Below are 19,317 nucleotides of genomic sequence, written 5' to 3' on the forward strand. Positions count from 1 at the left end.
ACCTTCACTATCTGGTGTGTTTGTTTCTTACCAGGGACCGGACATACACTTACTAAATAAATAAATAGCCAGGCTGTCTCACTATCTGGCACAGATTAACTTTTGAGTCACCACAGAAAGTTTTGGAACATCTTGGCCCTTTTGTGGCGCCCTGTTGTCCCTCATGGAGGAGACGGGGGGGGGGGAGAGAAGGAAGCAGCAGCAGGGCACCAAATTCATGCCACACAGAGAGAGAAGGCAACTGCGAGCTCCAGGGTGTTTATTAGAATATGTATATATATAATCTATTGCAATCAGTTAATCAGCAAAGGGGGGGTCTGCTCCCCTCCCCCCAGGAAAAGGGGGCAAGCACTTGCACAGGTGTGCTGACCCTTGCCTGGGTGGGGGGTTTTCCCACAAGCTGCCTCCCTGCCACTCCCACCCCAGGGGGAAAATATCATTCCAGGAGGACAGGCAGAGCGAGACAGAACGTGGCACCAAGTGCTCAAGGTGCCAGGGCAGTTGGACCACTCAGTCTGTGTGTGTGTGTGTGTGTTTGCATCCCCACTGGGCTTGAGCAAAGACAGGGAGACGGGAGAACTGGGTGCCAAGGGCATCTGCAAGGGCTGGTCAGCCAGGAAAGAGGCAGCCCCCCTCCCAGAGGAGGAGGAGGAGGAGGTTCTGAGGGTTCCACTTCTCCAAGCACCACATGAGGACCATTCTCCACAGGGTGGAGAGAAGGCACTCTCCATAGTCCAACTGGAGGAGCCCTCGGTGCCCAGGTGATGCCGCCGTCCAGGTGCAAAGCCTTCTCTCTTTGAACGGAGGCCAGCTCTTGCAGGGTGGGGAGAGGAGACGCATATGGGATGGATGGGGGGAGCCAGGAGGACAGAAGAAGTCTTGTGCAACACACACAACACAGCAGAGGAAGGGTTCTCCCTCAATTGGAAAAGTTCAAGAACAGGAATGCTGCGTTGGAGAGGGGCGGTGGAAGAGGGCACCAAAGCTGCCGCCTTCCGTGGGTTCCTCAGGGAATGCCCACCCCACTTCCCAAAGAGAGTCAGGCACATACGGTGATGAGAGGATTGGGGCCTCTGGCTGCCCAGCAGCCTGCTTGCAGAGAGTCAAAGCGGGAACGGAGGTCTCCTCGAAGATCCCTGCCCCCTCTCTCACCCACCCCCAGTCCCCCCACAAAGGGGCTCTGCCCCCGTCCCCAGAAGGGAGGAGAGAGCCGGGGCTACGCCAGGAGCCGGACGGTGCCGTTGTCGGAGCCCAGCAGGAGCTGGCACTTGGTGGGCAGGACAGCCAGGCTGGTGAGGGTGCCCCGGAAGTTCTCGGAGCTGAGCTTGGTGACGCTGGGGAGCAGCGCCTCCTGCAGGGCGTAGACGCTGATCCTGTTGGCCACGGTCCCGGCCACCACCTCATTGCCGTAGAGGTCGAAGGTGTGGATAGGCTCCGAGGAGGCCGGCTTGTAGGTGTGCAGGGGCTTCGGCTCCAGCTCCTTCCAGATGGCTAAGGAGTGGTCGGAGGAGGAGCTGATCAGCACATTGCCCTCCATGGCCTGTGGGGGAAACATCACCCATCAGCTCAGGGGCATCTCGGCCCACACCCAGGAACCCCACCCAGAACGTGGAGGGCAGCAGTCCTTTGATGCGAAGGGGAGATGCAGCCCACCACTGAATCCTGCTTTACAAAGTGGCATGGGAAAGGCCCTTTGCACATGCCTCAAGGCACTCTTCCTTACCCAGCAAGATCACCTTCCCCTCCATATGCCCACTCGACTTCTTTGAAACTCCCTGCCTATGGATATGAGGCAGACACCTGCACTCTCCTCTTTCCAGCACGGAACATTCACCTTCAGACAAGATGGCCCAGAAAGTTGTGGTAATTTTAATCCGTTTTAGTATTTTAGGTTTCTGTATGTTTTAAAGAACTTGCAGATTTTTCATGATTTGCTTTTCTTTCTTTTTTAACAATCAAGCGGTGAATGAATTTTATGACATAAATAATTTCACTTCCTGTGCCCCAGGCAGGAGCCCTGGCTAGTATTCAGCCCCAGCACTAACTGGGGGGCTCACCCACCCCCCCCACCCGTGGAGGACTCCAGGGGTGCCAGCTTCTCCACCCTTCTCAGCGTGCTCTCCAGCAAGTGTGGCAAAACCAGAGCCCGCCACGGGCATCTCACTGCCTGGGGGGAGGGCCTTCCCAAAGGCCACCCCTCCCAATGCAGAATCGGTTGCGAAGGACCAGGGGGCTGCCTCACAGGGGTTGCACATCACATTTTGCCGCCTGAGGCAAAGCCAGAACATGCCCAAGCCTCCCTTGCCTACAGCAGCAGCAGTCTCCAGCAAGATCACGGGAGATTTGGGCAACATTCTGCCGGAATCCAGTGCCGCTGGCAGCAGAGGCAGCAGGGTGCCTGTGGGATACCGCCTTCAGCATCTGCCACCCAAGGCAGCCTGCCTAATAATAATAATAATAATAATAATAATAATAATAATAATAACAACTTATTATTTATACCCCGCCCATCTGGCTGGGTTTCCCCAGCCACTCTGGGCGGCTTCCAACAAAACACTAAAATACAACAACCTATTAAACATTAAAAGCTTCCCTAAACAGGGCTGCCTTCAGATGTCTTCTAAAAGTTTGGTAGTTATTTTTCTCTTTGGCATCTGGTGGGAGGGCGTTCCACAGGGCGGGTGCCACTACCGAAAAGGCCCTCTGCCTGGTTCCCTGTAACTTCGCTTCTCGCAGCGAGGGAACCGCCAGAAGGCCCTCGGAGCTGGACCTCAGTGTCTGGGCAGAACAATGGAGGTGGAGACGCTCCTTCAGGTATACTGGACCGAGGCTGTTTAGGGCTTTAAAGGTCAGCACCAACACTTTGAATTGTGCTCGGAAACGTACTGGGAGCCAATGTAGGTCTTTCAAGACCGGTGTTATATGGTCTTGGCAGCTGCTCCCAGTCACCAGTCTGGCTGCCACATTCTGGATTAGTTGTAGTTTCCGGGTCACCTTCAAAGGTAGCCCCACATAAAGTGCATTGAAAGTCCAAGTGCGAGTGGGCGGGCTGGCCCTGCTGCCCCACAGGATGCAGATGCCCCACCTAGCCAAGGAAGAAGGGTGTGCGTATGGGTCCCAGCCAGCCTCTTTCGGCACTGGCAGCCCAGTCCTGACAGCAGCAGTCCCTGGGAGCTGCCAGTGGCGCTTTGTGGCCCAGGGCCTCCCGTCAGCGGAGGAACACAAGCAGCTGGGTTGTTTGGCTCTGGGTGAAGGACATGGAGGGCAGCCCAGGGAGCAGGCAAATAGGGAGAAGGGTTAGCCATTCAGATGGGGGCAGCCGGCCAGTGCTAAGGGGGAAAAGCAGGGACCGCCAGCACGCACACATTCTTGCCTTCCCCGCCTCTGGCACACAAGACCTTTGTCCTCCTCCCACCAGCTCAGAAATGGCCCCCAGAGAAGGATCAACAGAGGGGACAACCGGCCAAACCCCCAATGCCCTGACCCCACTCCCACACCCACGCAGTACAAGCCGCTCCACAACCGGACGCCTTCCACAAGGTATTGCTCACATGCGACCGCCCTCCACTCTGGAATCAGGAAGGCTGGAGGCAGGGCTTTTGTTTGTCTGTGTGCAACACTGCAATACCAGATCCCCCGGTTTCTCCAGTGTGCAATCTGGGAATGCATTGGAGACACGAAAGCAGACAAGCCCCCCCCCCCATGCAGAGCATTTCCCTGTACAGAGAGCAGGCCTCAGCCTGGCTACTTCCGCTCCCTTAACCTGAGCCCCTTGGCCCAGCGCCCAAGAGACCAGGCGATGCTTTGGACCCACAGAAGGGAATCTTCAGCTGTCTGCTGGGCAGCAGTGGGGAAAGGGGGGCAGCCGGTCTCCGAGCGAGAGTGAAAAGGCATCTAGGTCAGACCAGGAGAGGCAATCTGGGCCCCCCAGGGTGGTGCCCATGGGGCTGGGATGTCCTCCCACACCTCCTAATTCCTGGCTTTTATTTCATAAACTTGGTTGACCACAGGAGGTTGCTTAGATGTGCCTGACCCAGAAGGCTCTTCTTGGGTTCTTACGACAGGATGGTCCCTAGTTTTAGCCAGCATTTGAAAGGTAAACGAATTTGCCTTCGAGACGAACGAGGCGGGGGGGGGATGCATCCAAACGAACCCCTCCAGCCCAGCCCCTTACCTTGATCTGCAAGATGTCTCCCTCGTGCGCTGGCCACACCTTCAGGATGAGGCCTGTCCGGGTGTCCAGCAGGGCCATGAAGCCGGAGGAGAAGCCGGCTACCACGCTCCGGCCACTGGGGCTGACGGCCAGGCAGCGGACCAGGCCAGTGTTGGCCCCACAGGCCAGGCGGAATTCATGCTGGGGGCACAGAAGGAGGGGAGGCAGAGGGGCGTCAGAAGCAGCCTCACTCCCCGTCAGAACCTGCGGCAATTCTCCCTCGGCGTCACCTGCTCTGACTGGCAGCAGCAGCAGCAGCTCTCCAGGGTCCCCCCCCCCGCATTTCTCCAATGCTGCCATCAGGGATTGGACCTGAGACCTTCTGCCTGCAAGGCCACTGCTCTGCCTCAGAGGACCAGGGGAAGATGCTTCAAAACCACGTCAGGCGCTCCTCTCTCCCTTTGGCCCTCCAGGGAAAGGGAGACCCTCCCAGCACCTGCCACGTGGCCCCCTTTGCAAGTGAGGGGACTGGTGTGGGGCTGGATTGGGGACCTCCTGCCTGCAAGCTGGGGGCCTCCCAACTCCCAAAGTTGTCGCTTGGGGTCAGAATTCATGACTCCCAGATAAATGTGGGGCGCCCTCCAGCCCCCAGGCCCACCGTCACAGGGCACTGGTCCATCTGGTCCAGTGCTGCTTGCTCTGACTGGAAGCATCTCTCCAGGGCCTCAGGCAAGGGAGGGTCTTTCCCATCACCTGACACTTTTCCTGCAGGCTGGGAGTGAACCAGAGACCTACATGCAAAGCAGATGTTTTGTCTCCAAGTGACAGATCCCATAGGGAAGCGGCTGAGGGATCCCGGAAAAGAGACTCAGAGGTGACATGAGAGCCATTTTCCAATCTCCGAAGGGCTGCCACATGGAAGGTGGCGCAAGCTTGTTTTCTGCTGTTCTGGAGGGCAGGAGCCAAGCCAACAGATACCAAATGGCAAGAAAGATTCTGGCAGAACATTAGAAAGAACTTCCTAAGAGCTGTTTGGCAGCGGGACAGAGTCCCTTGGAAGGTGGTGCCCCCTCATTCGCGGGAGGTTTTTGAGCAGCTCTGACCACCAAGACGTTCTTCCGAAAGTCCCGTCAAGGTGGCTGGCCATCGGCCAGAGATGCTGCTGTTGTGATTCTGACATTACAGGGAGCTGGACTGGACTCAACAAGGCTGTTATTCTGAGCTGCCGTCTGCCTTTCTCTCTCCAGCTCAGTCCTGGCAGTACAGGCAACGACACAACATTTACATGTGTCCATCCAAGCTCGGAACGACCCAAAAACATCATCAAAAGGGGGCCTGTCATAAAACTTAGGGAAAAAGCTGTACTACAAAAATGCTTAAGGTTTTAAATGATAATTTTAGGTTATATTTTAGTGATCAATATTTAATATTTTTTTTAACTGCCGCTATATCTGAATTGTCTCTGTTATACCCAATTCAATGTATTCCTGTTGTGTTTTATGATTTTCCTGATATTGTAAGTGACCCGGAACTGGTCTGTGACCGTAATAATAAAATTCATTAATCATCAAAAGGGGTGGAACAGAGTGCTGGCAGGCTTTTCCAATGGTGCTTCAAACATACCGTATTTTTCGCCCCATAGGACGCACTTTCACCCCTCCAAAAATGAAGGGGAAATGTGTGTGCGTCCAATGGGGAGAATGCAGGCTTTCGATGAAGCTTGGAGAGCGAGAGGGGTCAGTGCGCACCGACCCCTCTTGCTCTCCAGGCTTCAGGAAGCTATCCGCAAGCCTGGGGAGCCCGCAGCTGGACTCCCTAGGCTTGCGGATAGCAGCCTGATTCCCGAAACCCGGGGCGCAAAGCGGAGCGTGCCCCGGGCTTCGCGCAGCTCTCCGCAAGCTGTGGGAGCCTGGCGCGACTTCACGCCGGGCTCCCACGGCTTGCGGAGAGCTGCCTGTTCTTGGGGGCTGGGGTCGGGGGAAGCTCGGGCTTCCCCCGCCCCAGCCCCACGCCTGGGGAAAAATAATTTCCCCCCCTTTATTTTCCCCCCAAAAACCTAGGTGCGCCCTATGGGCCGGTGCGCCCTATGGGGCGAAAAATACAGTATGCAATTTCACATGAGCATGCGATTCTTTGGAACGTAACTGCTGCATAAATTGGGAGTTGCCTGTACTGGCTCCCTGGTGTCTGTGGAAGAGAAAACCACCGCCTGCTCTCAGACCCTTTTCAGTGGGAAGCTGGACCAGGGCAGCTGCTCTGTCCCAAGGCTACGGCCTCCTCTTCACAGTCATGCCCAATGGGGAGTGGGAAATGTCCCCCACCTCCGCTGACTAAAGCAGAGTACCTGGAGTCCCGGCTTCCGGTGGTCGATGAAGCGCAGGACCGAGTCGGCGCTGGCCATGCTGATGCTGGTGTAGGGAGGCGGCATGGCACTCACCGCCGTGATGGGCACTTTGCAGTCAGGTGCCTCAAACGTGCGGATGACTTTGCCTGCAAGAGAGAGACAGCCTGTTCAGAGGGGGCGAAAGGGGCAGCTGGCTCCAGAGCCGGTGGTGCTGCCCCAAATCCACCTCTGGCATGTTTTCCTCCTGGCACATGTGTATTCCCAAGGGGCTCCAAGCCCCGCTTTCCCTCAACCAGGGCCAGGGCCTTTTCAGTACAGTGGTACCTCGGGTTACAGACGCTTCAGGTTACAGACTCCACTAACCCAGAAATAGTACCTCAGGTTAAGTACTTTGCTTCAGGATGAGAACAGAAATTGTGTGGCGGCAGCGGGAGGCCCCATTAGCTAAGGTACCTCAGGTTAAGAACAGTTTCAGGTTAAGAACGGACCTCCAGAACGAATTAAGTTCATAACCAGAGGTACCACTGTACTGGCCCCAACTTGGTGGAACGCTCTGTCCCAAGAGACTAGGGCCCTGCGGGACATGACATCTTTTCACAGGGCCTGCAAGACAGAGCTGTTCCGCCTGGCCTTTGGTTTGGACTCAGTCTGACCCTTATGTTTCCCTCCCCTTATGGTTTTGATCTATCGGCTTCTTTTAAAACGGGGCTGCATTTTAAAGTGGAGGTTTTTTTGTTTTGTTCTTCCCCCCCTATTATGTATTTACCGTAATTTTACTGGTGTTCGCCACCCTCAGTCCAGCTCTGGCTGGGGAGGGCGGGGTATACCGTATTTTGCTCTATAAGATGCACTTCTCCCCTCCTAAAAAATAAGGGAAATGTGTGTGTGTGTCTTATGGAGGTACTGCATGTGGGAGGCTCTGTTCAGCACTCCCTTTAAAGAGCTGTGCGGAGCGTGTGTGCGGCTCTTGGGGGCTTTTCCCTGAGGAGGGAGAAGGGCTGCCCTTCTTGGGGAAAAGCCCCCCAGAGCCCCACACATGCTCCATGCGGCTCTTTAAAGGGAGCGCAGTTCTTGGGGGAGCCTTCATCCCTCTGCCCTGAAGAGGCTTCGCGCAGCTAAGCCAGAACAGCAAGAGGCTATCCCAGAAGCCAGGTCCCTCTTGCTGTTCTGGCTTCTGGGTTTCAGAATATTTTTTTTCTTGTTTTCCTCCTCCAAAAATTAGGTGCATCTTATAGAGAAAAAAATACAGTAAATAAAATTTATTATTATTATTATTACATCACCCAGCCACAGGGGGCCACACTCCTGCGGCCCGGCCAAGCCCCCCCCCCCGCCTCACCAGTGAAGGGGTCCCAGATGTGGACGGTGCCGTCGCAGCTGACCACGTGCTGGGGGGCTTCCAGGGCGCCGACGTAGAAGACGGACTTCTTGTGCTGCCCGTAGGTCAGGCGGGGCTCCTCCTCGCGGGTGCCGTCCCCCCGGTTGTAGAGGGGCCAGAGGCGCACCGTCTTGTCCTTGCTGCCGCTGAGGAAGAAGTCTTCCCCGCCCAGGGGGGCCAGGCACTTGATGGCCCCCGCATGGCCCACAAAGCTCTGCAGCTTGATCTGGTGGAAGTGGAAGCGGGCGTCGTGCTGGCTCACCCCGATCTCGTACTGCCAGTAGGCCAGCCAGTTGCCGCAGAGGTGGTGGGCGCTGCGGTGCAGCTCCTGCTTCAGCGCCTCCCCCTCCTCCCGGCGCCCCGCCGTGGGGCAGAAGCCGCCGGGGCTCCCCGAGGCCTCCTGCTGGGCCTCCGTGGGGACCTGGATGCGGTTGCCCACCAGGACGCTCCCAAAAGTCCCAGAGTGGGTGTCCTCGCAGGGGCCGGAGGAGGGGTCCGCGCCCAGGGCGCTTTGCTCCAAGGACCCCGGGCCTGGCGCGGCCGCATCCTGGCTCTGGGAAGCCAGGCCTCGGGGGCTGATGCTCTCCAGGTAGAGTCCGGCCAGCCGGCCGACCAGCGCGTGGTTGGGGACGAGGGTGTGGATGACGTCGCCTGCAGAGAAGGGAGGAAGGGGGAGAGCTCTGGCTATGGATCCAGGCCCCGCGCCAGGCCAGGCAGCGCCAAGGCCTCTCCTCACCAAGCGCAACGGGATCAAGGAGCCGCGAAGGCAACAGAGTCTGGGGCTTGTCAAGTTTTTAAAAAGGAGGGAGAGAAACAGTCGGAGGGATTTATAAAAATTGTACACAGGTTGGAGACAGGAAGCAAGGAGATGTTTTTCTCCCTCTCCCATGCAGTTCTAGAATAAAAAAGGTTATTCAAACTGCTGTAAATTAACCTGTGGAACTCACTGCCTCAAGATGTCCAGGGTCCAAAAGGAAGAATGGATGTTCCTTAGGGGCCTTCAGGTCATCACAAGGAGATGGGGAAAAACACACACTTATACCTTTCTGCTTTGCCAGCCTGCCACCCTCCCAATGTTTTGGGCAACTTGGCCACCCCCAATCCCTGCAGCCCAATACAGCTGGAGGGCACCAGGTGGGCACAGGCTGGGCCGATCTTCAAGGTGCCTCAAGACTCGCTGTTGGGTCTGCTGCCCGAGACTCGCACCCAGAGCCATTTGAGAAGGTGCAGAGCGTGTGCGCATGCATGTGTCTGCAAGAGCACAAAAGAGAGACACGGATCGGGAGAGAGCAGGGGAGAAGAGACAAGCCACACGCCATACCTAGCAGGCAGGAGAAGGGGACAAAGGTGATGTAAGCCATCTCTAGGCTGAAAACCTTCTGCAGCTCCAACACAGCAGACGGGTCCGGGGGCAGCAGCCTCGTCGGCAGGGCAGGCAACTCCTGTGTCACACCCTGGGCGGGGGGGGGGGGAGGAGGGAACCAGTCAGACAAACCTCCGCCTTGCTGGCACCCACCTCTGGGAGAGGATTCCCACCCAGCGCCAACAGCCGCCCTGAGAACAGCACTGCATTTTGGAAGAGGCCATTTCCCCCCTGCCTGCACTTTTCATAGAACTGTAGAGTTGGAAGGAACCCCATGAAAGCATTGTAGAAACTGGAACCCAGTGTTTGTTTCTCCCCAACCTCTGCCACCAAGGCTCCCTAGATATGATCCGTACAGCGAATAAGACCATTTTGGCTCTACAGAGGAAAGATCACTTTCGGGACGTTTGTGGCCTGAGAAACGTCTCCTGGGTTGACCTGATGCCTCTTATGAGAAAGAACCCCTTCCACCCTACTTCCACGTGCCACGAGTTCAAGTCTTGCCAGAGCCAGGGGTCCTTCTCTCTCCCCCCCCCCCATCAGAGGCCGAAAAAACTCCCCGCCCTTCTGCCCTCCCTTCCCGATTCACCTGCTCCAGCAGCGAAAACGTCTCGAAGAACGTCCGGAGCGTCTGGCTGAGGTGCTGCTGCACCATCTCCGACCCGATCCGCAAGCAAACCAGCGCCACGAGGCCGATGGTCTTGAGGCACAAGCCGACGCGGGCCTGGGCCCCGCTGGGGAAGCTGCAGGGGGAGGGTGGGGCGTCAGCCAAGAAGGGTGCCCAAGAGAGACATCCCAGCACACACCGCCCAGTCTCCCCCACAAGGGCTCAGGGGGGGGGCACTGCAGGGGCTGCAGGATTCCCCCAGCCAGCGCCTCCAGAGAGGGATGCCTGGGACAGGTCCCTCTCCTGCTCCATGCCAGGGGGGGTCTGTCGCCCCAGCCTCTCACCTGATGGTGGCCGAGGTGAGGAAGCCCAGGACAGGCAGAAGGACCTCCTGGCTGATTTTGGGCAGGATATCCATGAGGGTGGTGTCCGAGAGGTAGACGACAATCTTGCGGGTGAGCGTCATGGCGGCCAGGAGCCCGGCCTCCTTGCGGCTGTTCAGCCGGACGACGCCTGCTCCGCCCCCAGGAGCCACCTGGAAGAGGGAAAGGAGGTCCCACGTGGGTCAGCGGCAGAACGCCTGCTTGGCATGCAGAAGGTCCTCAGGTCAATCCCCAGGAGGTAGGGCTGGGGACAAACCCCACCTTAAAATCCTTGCCTTTCCTATGGAACTTAAGAAAAATCATAGAGTGGTAGACTTGGAAAGGACTCCAGGGTCATCTAGTACAACCCCTGGGGGAAGCCTGCAAGCAGAATCCGTGCACAGGAGCCCTCTTGCCTCCTGTGCTTTCCAGCACCTGGTACTCAAGCAACCATGGATAGCCTTCTCCTCCATGAAACAGACCATGGCCTCATTTGCACCCCTGCCTTGCCCACTCACGAGCAAGATGAGGTGGCTGCCTCAGAGGGCAGGATCCACAGGGGCAGCAGATCCAGTCTCCAAGGAAGGAATGCGTCACCTGCTGCTGCTGCTGCCTCTGTGGCCGCAATGGCTGTGGTGCGCTGCTTGGAGGCTGGACCTGCCACCTCCAGGGGTCTCCTGGCATGATTCAGTGCCTTTGGATTCCCACTTCAACCGTCCGGTTGATTCCCCTCTTGTTCCTAATGTAGTTCTTCACCCACCCCTTTGCCCCTAGTGGAAGGGGGTGCCATTTTGTGGTTCACCCTCGGTGCCAGCCTCGCCAATTGGACATCACTGCTGTGAGGCTCAGCACAGCTCTTCCCAGAGGCCTCCTCCTCCTCCTCCTCCTCCCCCCACCCAGCGAAGGGGCTGCTCCCTCCCCTGACTTGGCTGAATACAAGCCTCCTTGTTGGGAAAGATTTAAAATGGGGAAGTGTCCCCCAATACAAAGTGTGACCTCCCCACACAGAGAGAGAACAAGAGAGTGAGCAGAAGGCAGTCAGAGCCCCTGAGGCTGAACATGAGTCAGCTTCTCCTTTCAGAGCAGCTGCCGGGGAGGAAACAAAACTCCCCCCTGAAGAAATATGGTTCCGGAATTGAAATATTAATAGAGAACGTGTAAAACGTGCAGGAGTAAGCAAGAAAATAATAACAGAATCAATTGAATAATTATTAAATTCTAACAACACAACAAGATGGAAGAAGTAAAATATTGAGATCACACATGGGTGAAGGGGAGTGGAAGGTATATGGGAACCCACAATATAATTTGTTAATTGCTTTGTATTTACATATAGCAAAGGGAAGCATAGAGCAATTATATTTTAATATTTTAATATTTTAATTTAGGTAATCTATGTAATAGGCTTATATTAGAAAATGAATATAGATTTTGAATTTGATGTTTGCAAATTTTTCTTTGGTTTTGAAATAATAATAATAATAAAAGAAATTCCTCCCTGAGCTGCCACACCACCCCCACCCCGGACACAAAGCAAGGCAAACTCCCTCCTTGGAAGTTGGGGGGGGGGGACATCTAGGATTTTAGTTGGCATATATTTGCCCAATCTTCCGTCCTGCTGGCCCCTCCTCTGCTCAGCCCTCCCCCCCCCCCGCCCTCGGGAGTTCGCCAGGCACTGCTCAGGCACATTTCAGCTTCTCCCTAAAGCCATAAGGGCTAGAAACTTGGGAAGGCGAGTCTGCTGGGGCTGCTTTGTTTTAAAGCTAAGCTTCTCTGACTGCTGAAATCTTCAACAGAATCCTGTGTTCCCTGCAGCAAGCTGCTCAGGCTGTCCAAGAATGGTGCTAGAGTGGAAGGATATGAGAGAGAGCCCCGGGTAAGGGCCCAGTAGCGCAGAACACCTGCTTGGCATGCAGAAGGTCCCAGCTCCAATCCCCAGCGGCAGCCCCAGGGACACTCCCTGCCCAAAACCCTGGAGAGCCATTGCTGCCAGTCAGTCTGGACAAGACTGTGCCAGGGGTCTGACGCAGCATATGGCAATGGTGTAGGAGAAGGCAAGATGGAATCAGAGCAACCTGGAGCTGGAAAGGACCCCCCAAGGTCATCTAGGCCAACCCCCCCGCGATGCAGGAATCTCAGTTAAAGAATCCCTGGCAGATGGCCACCGGAACTTTGCTCCAAGGAAGATGAAGAGAGAGGGAAAGTGGAGGGGCCCCACAGACACGCCTGGAGCCCTGACAGTCACCCTCAGATAGAGACACTGACCAGGTAGCTGATATAGGGCAGGTACAGGTAGGTGAGGACGGGCTCCCCATACAGGTGTGCTAGGTGGACCAGGCAGGTCAGCACCGGCTCAGACACCACGTCCCCCACCAGCAGCCGCTTCTGGTAGATGTTCCCGGAGCTCAGAGGGCTGCTCTCTTCAGCCCCGGCCACAAACTGCTGCCTGCCAGGACCTGCAGAAGGAGAAAGAGCAGAGAGAGAATGTGGGGGGGGAGGGGCACCCTCAAATGTCATCCAGCCCAACCCACTCCCAAGGCAGGAAATCCCATTGCGACAGCAGCCCTGAAAGCAGTTCAGCCACTGCTTACACGCCCCTGGTGAAGGAGAGTCCACACACACACACACCAGGGCAGCTCAGACCCTCAATGCTCCTGGTTCAAGTCCTACCGTCTGGGGAATGCCTGTGGGGCTGTTGGGCTCTAACACCTGTCCCTGTCCAGGCTGCCCATGCCAGCTGCTGCAGCCGATGGAAAACTGGAGCCCAGTGAAGACAAGTCCACCACTTTCAGAGGGAATCTGTTCCACTTTGAACAGTTTTTAACCTCAGAAAGTTTTTCCTAAGGTTTAGTTGGACTCTCCTTTCTTGCAATATGAGTCTGTTTGTTGAGGTCCTGCCCTCCAGGGGAGGAGAAAGCAACCTTGCGCCTTCTTCCATGTGACAGCCCTCGAGACAGTGGAAGGCGGCTCTCCTATCTCCTCTTCTGCAGGCTAAACTCCCTCTAGACCCCACCCAGCCCACTTGGGCACCAGGTTGGCAAAGCTTGTTCCAACAGAAGGCTTCCCCCAGACCCATGAAAAGCACCCTCCTCCCCCCCCCGCCCCATAACCCCACAGGCAAGAATTACCGATGTAGCAGGACGTCAGGAGTCGGAGGAGGTTCCTGGCCACGTAGCGGGAGGTGGTGGTGGGGCCCAGCTTGGGCGAGAGCCACCTCACCATCTTGCAGGCTGTGTCTGGGAGACAAGAGAGGGCGGGAGCGGGCGGTTAGGCGGCACCCTGCCCACACCCAAGGGAGCTCCCTTTGCAGGCGCAGCCTGGCCTCCCAGCACCTCCCCAGTCCCTGCTGGGGTTTGTTTTGAATTCTTCTTTTGCTTATAACTTATATTACCCTAATCCACTATGATACAGCGGTATACAATTTTTTAAATCAATGAATGACTAGGCCCCCCTCCCCGCCCACCCCCGGAAGGAGCCTTGGCTCACCCAGCAGAATGCTCCTCTCCTTGTCCCCCTCCTGGTCCAACAAGCCCCGTCCGACCCGGTCTTCCTCCTCCTCCTCCTCCTCGCCCTCATCGTCCTCTGCCAGGCTGGCTTCCACTGAGGCGCTGAGTCCCAAGGAGAGCGTCAGCTCCTCTGCGACCACGGTGGTGGCGTCATCGCGCTCTTCCTCCCCATCCTGCTGGCCCTCGTCTTCCTCCTCCTCCTCCTGCGGTGGCTGCTCCTCTTCCTGCTCTTCCTCCTCTTCCTCCTCGCTGTGCTTCAGGTCCTGGCTGCTGTCAAGGGACTTGAGGCTCCCTTTGTCCTTCTGGGACTCCCCGTCGGCGGCCGACCGGTCCTCCCCCAGGGAGACCTCGCTGGCGCTGCTCTTGTCGCTCAGGCGGCCCAGGCTGAGGGATTCCTCGGCTGCCGCAGCCTCTTCCTCCTCCTCCTCCTCCTCCCTGCCCCGCAGAGCCTCGGCCACGTAGAGCCCGTTCTGGAAGTCCTCACTCTCGGGCAGGTCAGCCTGGTCGTGCAGGCTGACCCCAGACATGTAGCCCAGCAGCTGCAGGGCCGAGCCCCTCTCTGCCTCCGCCTTGGCCTCCTCCCCAAAGGAGCAGGGCCCGGGACTGCCCCCGCCGCTCTCGTCGTCCTCCTCCTCCGTCACCCCCAGCAGGGCCTTGTTCTCCTCCGGGGCGGCCCCCTCGGACCCCACCAGGACCTGCAGGATGTGGGGCAGGAGGGCGGAGAGGAAGAGCTGCAGGCCCAGCCGTGCCATCAGCTGCGCCACAAAGCAGTCGGTGTAGAGGTAGAATCGCCCGTGGAGGCAGCGGGGGTTTTCGTAGGCCCCCACCAGCAGCTTCAGCAGGTACTTGTGGGCGTTGCGGGGGCCCAGGGCCCTGGCGATGGGCTCAAAGAGGTACCAGGCGGCGTGGACAGCCGTGCGCTCCCCGGACAGCAGCGCCAGGACGAAGGGCAGCAGGATCTCCAGGCCCTCGGGGGTGATGCTGCCCAGGACGCCCTCCAGCTGCCGCCACAGCTGGAACACCAGCTCCCGGCCCTCGGCCTCCGCCTGGCGAGACAGGTAGGTGGAGATGAAGCGGTGCAGAGCCGGGAAGTAGGCGGGGAAGGGCAGCACCGCGCTGAAGGAGCTCCGCAGCTGCCAGGGGCAGGGCGGAGGGAGGCCCTGCCAGACAGGGGGGTAGTCAAAGAGGAGCGGCCCCCACCCCGCCCTGGCGAGCTGCCCATCCGCCACCCTCAGCCGCAGGAGCGTATCCAGCAGGTGCTGCAGAGGAGCGGGGACGTCCTTGGGGTGCTGGCGGCACAGCCTCCGAGCCGCCTGGAAGCGCTCCGCCAGGGCCGCCCCGGGCTCCAGCGCCCGCAGCTTCGGGGCAAAGACGATCTCGGCCACCACAACCCCCAGGGCCTGCATGTCTCTCTGGAAGAGGTCCGAGGGCCCCGGGGGCAAGGGAGGCTGGCGCTGCTCCGGCCGGCCCACCTGGGCGTGCAGCCCCTTCAGGAGGAAGGCGTCCAGCTTCTCCAACTCCTCCAAGGCCTGCAGGAAGTTGCAGCCCTCCGGAACGACGATCTTGGCCTCTAGCCCTTCCGCAGGAGGAGCCCCCGCCTTGGTCCTGCTGCGGCCGAGGTGCTTGCTCTCTGCGGGGATCCCTGGGGGCGGGGCGGGGGGACCGGGCAGCAGCTCCGTGGCCCGGCCTGCCCCCGCAGGGAGGGCCTCCAGCGCCTCCGCCCCCTGCTCCACCTCCTCCTCCGCCGTGAACCGACCTCCAGCCCACACACCTTCGCATGGCACCGCTTCCACGACTGGCCTGCCGGCCCCATTGCTGGCCTGGCCCTTGGGGGCACCCCCTTCCAGGACTCTCGTCTCCTGCACAGGTGGGATGAGGGGCCTGGTGATGGGTGGGGCTTCGGCGGAGAGGAGGGCACAGCTCCCCGCCAGGCGCCGGGGGTGGGGCTGGTCAAAGAGAGGCACCACCCCGTAGCTGGCCAGGTGGGTGTGGCCGTCCACCAGGTGCAGGCAGACGTTCTTCTCCTTGACGGCCTCCTTGCCCAGCAGCTTGTAGCCGAAGGTGAGGTCGATCCAGTGGTGGAGGTCCTGGGAGACCTCCCAGCTCTCCAGCAGCGCCCGGTGGGCCGCCACAAACTCCTCGCGGCAGGCGCACCAGGCCGGCACCTCCAGGTCCGGCATGTCCGGGTGGATGGAGCGGAAGATAGCGGGGTCCGAGTAGAACTCGGGGATGCACTCGTCCGGCGTCCAGCCCTGCATGCGCTCCATGCTGGCCGGGTACTCGTTGGGCTCCCACTGGGAGCGCACGTGGGAGCACAGCACGGCCCGGGGCGTCCGCCGGGCGGTGTAGACGTAGTAGGTGATGTCAGAGAGGACGTCGGAGATGTGGTGGGGCACGTGGGGCTGCTCCCCGCCCAGGCCGCCCCCGGCCACAAAGGCCTGCTTGGTCATCTCGTAGGTGAAGTCCAGCTGCTTGTCGCCCTTGTTGAGGCGGAACTTCGACTTCCGAAGGTCCCGGAAGCGGCCATTGCGGGTGCTGAAGTCCACCACCCAGGGCAGGACCGGGTGGTAGTTGGGGTCACCCGCCCGGCGGCCGGCCAAGCGGTTCAGGTGCAGGAGGTAGTCAAAGTTGCTGAGGCGCCCGTGTACCCAGTCCAGGACCAAGTGCCCAAGGCCCTTCCCAGGCGCTGCAGGGATGCCGCCTCCGTCCGCCAGCGGGTCCCTCCCTGCATTACCCGCCTCCGCCTCCGCCTCTGCCTCCTCCTCGTCCCGCTCGTAGTCCCGGAGCTGGACCCTGAGCCGGGCGCACAGCTTCTCGTCCACGGCCACGTCGTGCAAGGAGAAGGCCCCGCACGCCAGCCCTGCCCGGTGGCAGGCCTCCATGGCCTGCAGGACCTGGAAGAGGATGAAGAGGAGCTTGGCATGGCTGTTGGTCAGCTTGGCCGGGCTGAAGGTCACGATGTCGTGGAGGCAGAACTGGACGTAGGGGAAGACCACGTACAACATCTCCGGGGACTCCAGCAGGGCCTCCGCCGGGAGGATGCTGGGGCAGCGCAGAGGAGGGCACCTGCCGGGCGAGCAACCGCCCTCTTTGGCCGGGGAGGTGCAGGAGGGGGCGCCCCTGCCCACGGGGACGATGGGGCAGCCGTAGAGCCTCTGGAGGGCCCCACAGAGCACCTCCAGGGCAGGGGCCGTGGGCGGGGTGGGCGCGTGGCAGTACGGGCGGACGTAAAGGCGGTGAGCCTGGCTCCACAGGTTCCGGTAGTTCTGAGAAGCCACATGGCGCATGAAGCCATGGAGGGTTTCCGGGGGCTCCTTTGGGTCGCCAGGCACCACAGCCAGCCCGTAGCGCAGCCGGTCCTTCCTCAGGCCGTGGATCTCCACCCTGGTCCAGCCGGACGGCAGCTTCTGCACCGAGTGCTGGAGGCAGGTGCGCACCTCCACATCGCTGAGCCCTTCGGGGTGCGGGCACAGGCTGGGCAGCACCCCCCGCTCCTTCAGGCCAGCCAGCCACTTGGTGGGCACCAGAGCGATGACGTGGGAGCTCCCCGTGGCAGCCGCCAGCTGGCTGCGGTCAATGCCCAAGTCCTTCTCCACCTGCCTGAGGAGGGTGTCCATTCTGGGGGCAGCACAGCAGCATTCCCTGGGGAGGGGGAGATACAAAGAGCCACAGGTCACTGGGGCAGAACATGGAACGTCTGTGGAAGGGGTGGATGGCTAGAATCAGAGAATTGGGAGGGACCACAAGGGGCATCTAGTCCAACCCCCTGCAATGCTCAAACCCACAACCCGGACTGAGATTGAGAGTCCCATGCTCTGCCCTCTGAGCTATCCCAGCTCACAGCCAGAGGCCTGTGGCAAAGTTGGAATGCCTGTGAGCCGCCAGTTGAACCCAAGCCCCATTTGAACAAAGGGTTGGGCTGGATGACCCCTTGGGTCCCTCCGAACTCTAAAAGTTCTGTGGTTCTATGGAAGAGAGCGGCCAGATACCAGCTCCGACCCCGTTGGTCCATTCACCAAACAGCGGCTGCCCAGTCTCATGAGAGACCTACAAATAAATGGGTCTCTCCATCCATATAGCTCAGCACTGCCTGCTCTGACTGGCAGCAGCCCTGCAGGGTTTCAGGCCAGGGCCATTCCCTGCCCTTCCTGGACTTGCTGCCAGGGACTGAGCCCGGGAGCTTCTGCTTGCAAAGAAGGGGCAGCTGAGCCCAAGCAGAGCTCAGAGACAGGATCAGACCAGAGGCCCACCTCGCTCCCCAGCACCCCGCTTCCCACGAGGCCAAGGGATCCCACCCGCCCCGGAGAAAGTCACCAGCTCCTTGACGAGTAATTTCGAAGAAGTGAGGAAGCGCCCAGCCCGACCGAGGCTGCCTCGCGTCACGCGCCTCGCGCGCTGCAAACTGTCAGCTGACGGAGCGCTTCGCCGGCGCTGCCCCGCGGAAAGGGGAAACCCACTCTGCACATGCTCGGGCGACCGGGCTGCCAGGACCACGCGGGAAACGAGCTGCGGGTCCGAGCCCGGACTCCGGGCGGCCCCCTCCTCCAACCTCCCTCAGCTCCGGGGTCGCGGCAGCGGCGTACCCTCCCGGGTCCTTCCCTCCCCGGCCCTTCCCCGCCGGGCGCGTCCGCCCTACCTACAGCAGCGAGCAAGGCACTCTGCACATGTTCAGAGGCCCGCCTGCCCCGCTTCCTGGCGGGGAGGGCTGCAGGGCGAGGCTCGGGGCCGAGCAGGGGCGGCGGGGCAGCCTCACCTGGGGCGCGGGGCTCAGGCGGCGCGCGAGGGGGCGCCTTCCTCGGCGGCGGCCGATCTCGCTCCGCTCCCAGCCATGTTGGGTCAGCTGACGCGCCGGTCACGTGGCGCCGCTTCCCGGGGAAAGACACAAACTCCACGTGGCCCGAGGGGGGGGGGAGCGGCGTGCACGCGCAGCCAAGGAGGAACGGGGGCGCGCGAGAGGGAGGCGGGCGCGGGGAGCGAGTTGACCTAAATCTACGTCCCATTTACGTAAATTTGGAACTTCCTGCCTCTTGATATCACTATTCCGCTGGGCAGCTGCTGAGAAGAGTAATGTTTACTCAAGTCCGCCCAGATGGAAATTGCCGTGGGATTTAATCTAATATTTTAACTTTTCATCTGTTTTAAAGCAACGCTGTAAAAAATTCTCGATTTTATTGCTTCATCTTTTTGTAAACCGCTTTGAGGTTTTCTTTTTGGGATCACGACACCTGCGCATCAGATGTCTAGTTAAGGAAATGTGCTGACGATTTTTTCCCGAATGATGGACGCGGGTCACAATCCACACTGTGCCTTATAAAGTTGAAAAAGCCACAAACCCTCCCTGCCGTGCTGGCACCCCCCCCCCTTCTTTTGAATTTGCGAGGGTTTGGTGCGTGGGCGGGTTGGAAGGAACATCCAGACCCGCCCCCCTTTCTCCCCCCCCCCGCCCGCACCCCTGTAGCATCTGGAGCTGCGATGCCTCCTGGTGGCAACTGCTGGGGTGCCACCCTCGTCTTTTTCCGCGGTGGCGGGTGGCGCCTGTTGCGACACAGCCGGCAAAGGTGGGCAGGCTGCGCGAGGAAGAGGAGCCTGCGAGCCCCCCCCCCC

At 59.4% G+C, this 19,317-nt stretch overlaps 1 protein-coding gene across 3 annotated transcripts; it reads right to left on the reverse strand.

Annotated features, from left to right (window-relative positions):
• Positions 1–242: 242 nt before the first annotated feature.
• WDR81 (WD repeat domain 81) lies at positions 243–18,592 on the reverse strand. Of its 3 annotated transcripts, none has more exons than XM_082201649.1 (11): positions 18,467–18,592; positions 13,694–17,389; positions 13,336–13,443; positions 12,473–12,663; positions 10,190–10,380; positions 9,828–9,981; positions 9,197–9,329; positions 7,837–8,526; positions 6,498–6,643; positions 4,175–4,354; positions 243–1,540 (listed from the first exon to the last, which is right to left on the reverse strand). In XM_082201649.1, exons 2-11 carry the CDS (start codon positions 17,328–17,330, stop codon positions 1,217–1,219), a joined length of 5,754 nt encoding a protein of 1,917 aa, XP_082057775.1. In that variant the 5' UTR covers positions 17,331–17,389; positions 18,467–18,592; the 3' UTR covers positions 243–1,216. The 3 variants fall into 3 exon arrangements, with proteins under 3 accessions (XP_082057775.1, XP_082057773.1, XP_082057774.1); XM_082201647.1 differs by having other exon boundaries at positions 13,694–17,355; positions 18,467–18,576; XM_082201648.1 differs by lacking the exon at positions 18,467–18,592 and adding an exon at positions 18,350–18,419 and having other exon boundaries at positions 13,694–17,355.
• Positions 18,593–19,317: the final 725 nt, after the last annotated feature.

Source organism: Podarcis vaucheri, assembly GCF_965113315.1.
Source record: "Podarcis vaucheri genome assembly, chromosome: 15".
NCBI lineage: Eukaryota > Metazoa > Chordata > Lepidosauria > Squamata > Lacertidae > Podarcis > Podarcis vaucheri.

What these genes read in the sequence shown, in the direction of transcription:
- WDR81 (XM_082201649.1), bottom strand. Translation starts at nt 17,330, where the DNA reads ATGGACACCCTCCTCAGGCAGGTGGAGAAGGACTTGGGCATTGACCGC. An exon ending in CATCTGGGACCCCTTCACTG is followed by an intron (nt 6,644 to 7,836) that starts GTGAGGCGGGGG and finishes TCTCTCTTGCAG; the next exon opens with GCAAAGTCATCCGCACGTTT. An exon ending in ACCGGAAGCCGGGACTCCAG is followed by an intron (nt 4,355 to 6,497) that starts GTACTCTGCTTT and finishes CTGTGCCCCCAG; the next exon opens with CATGAATTCCGCCTGGCCTG.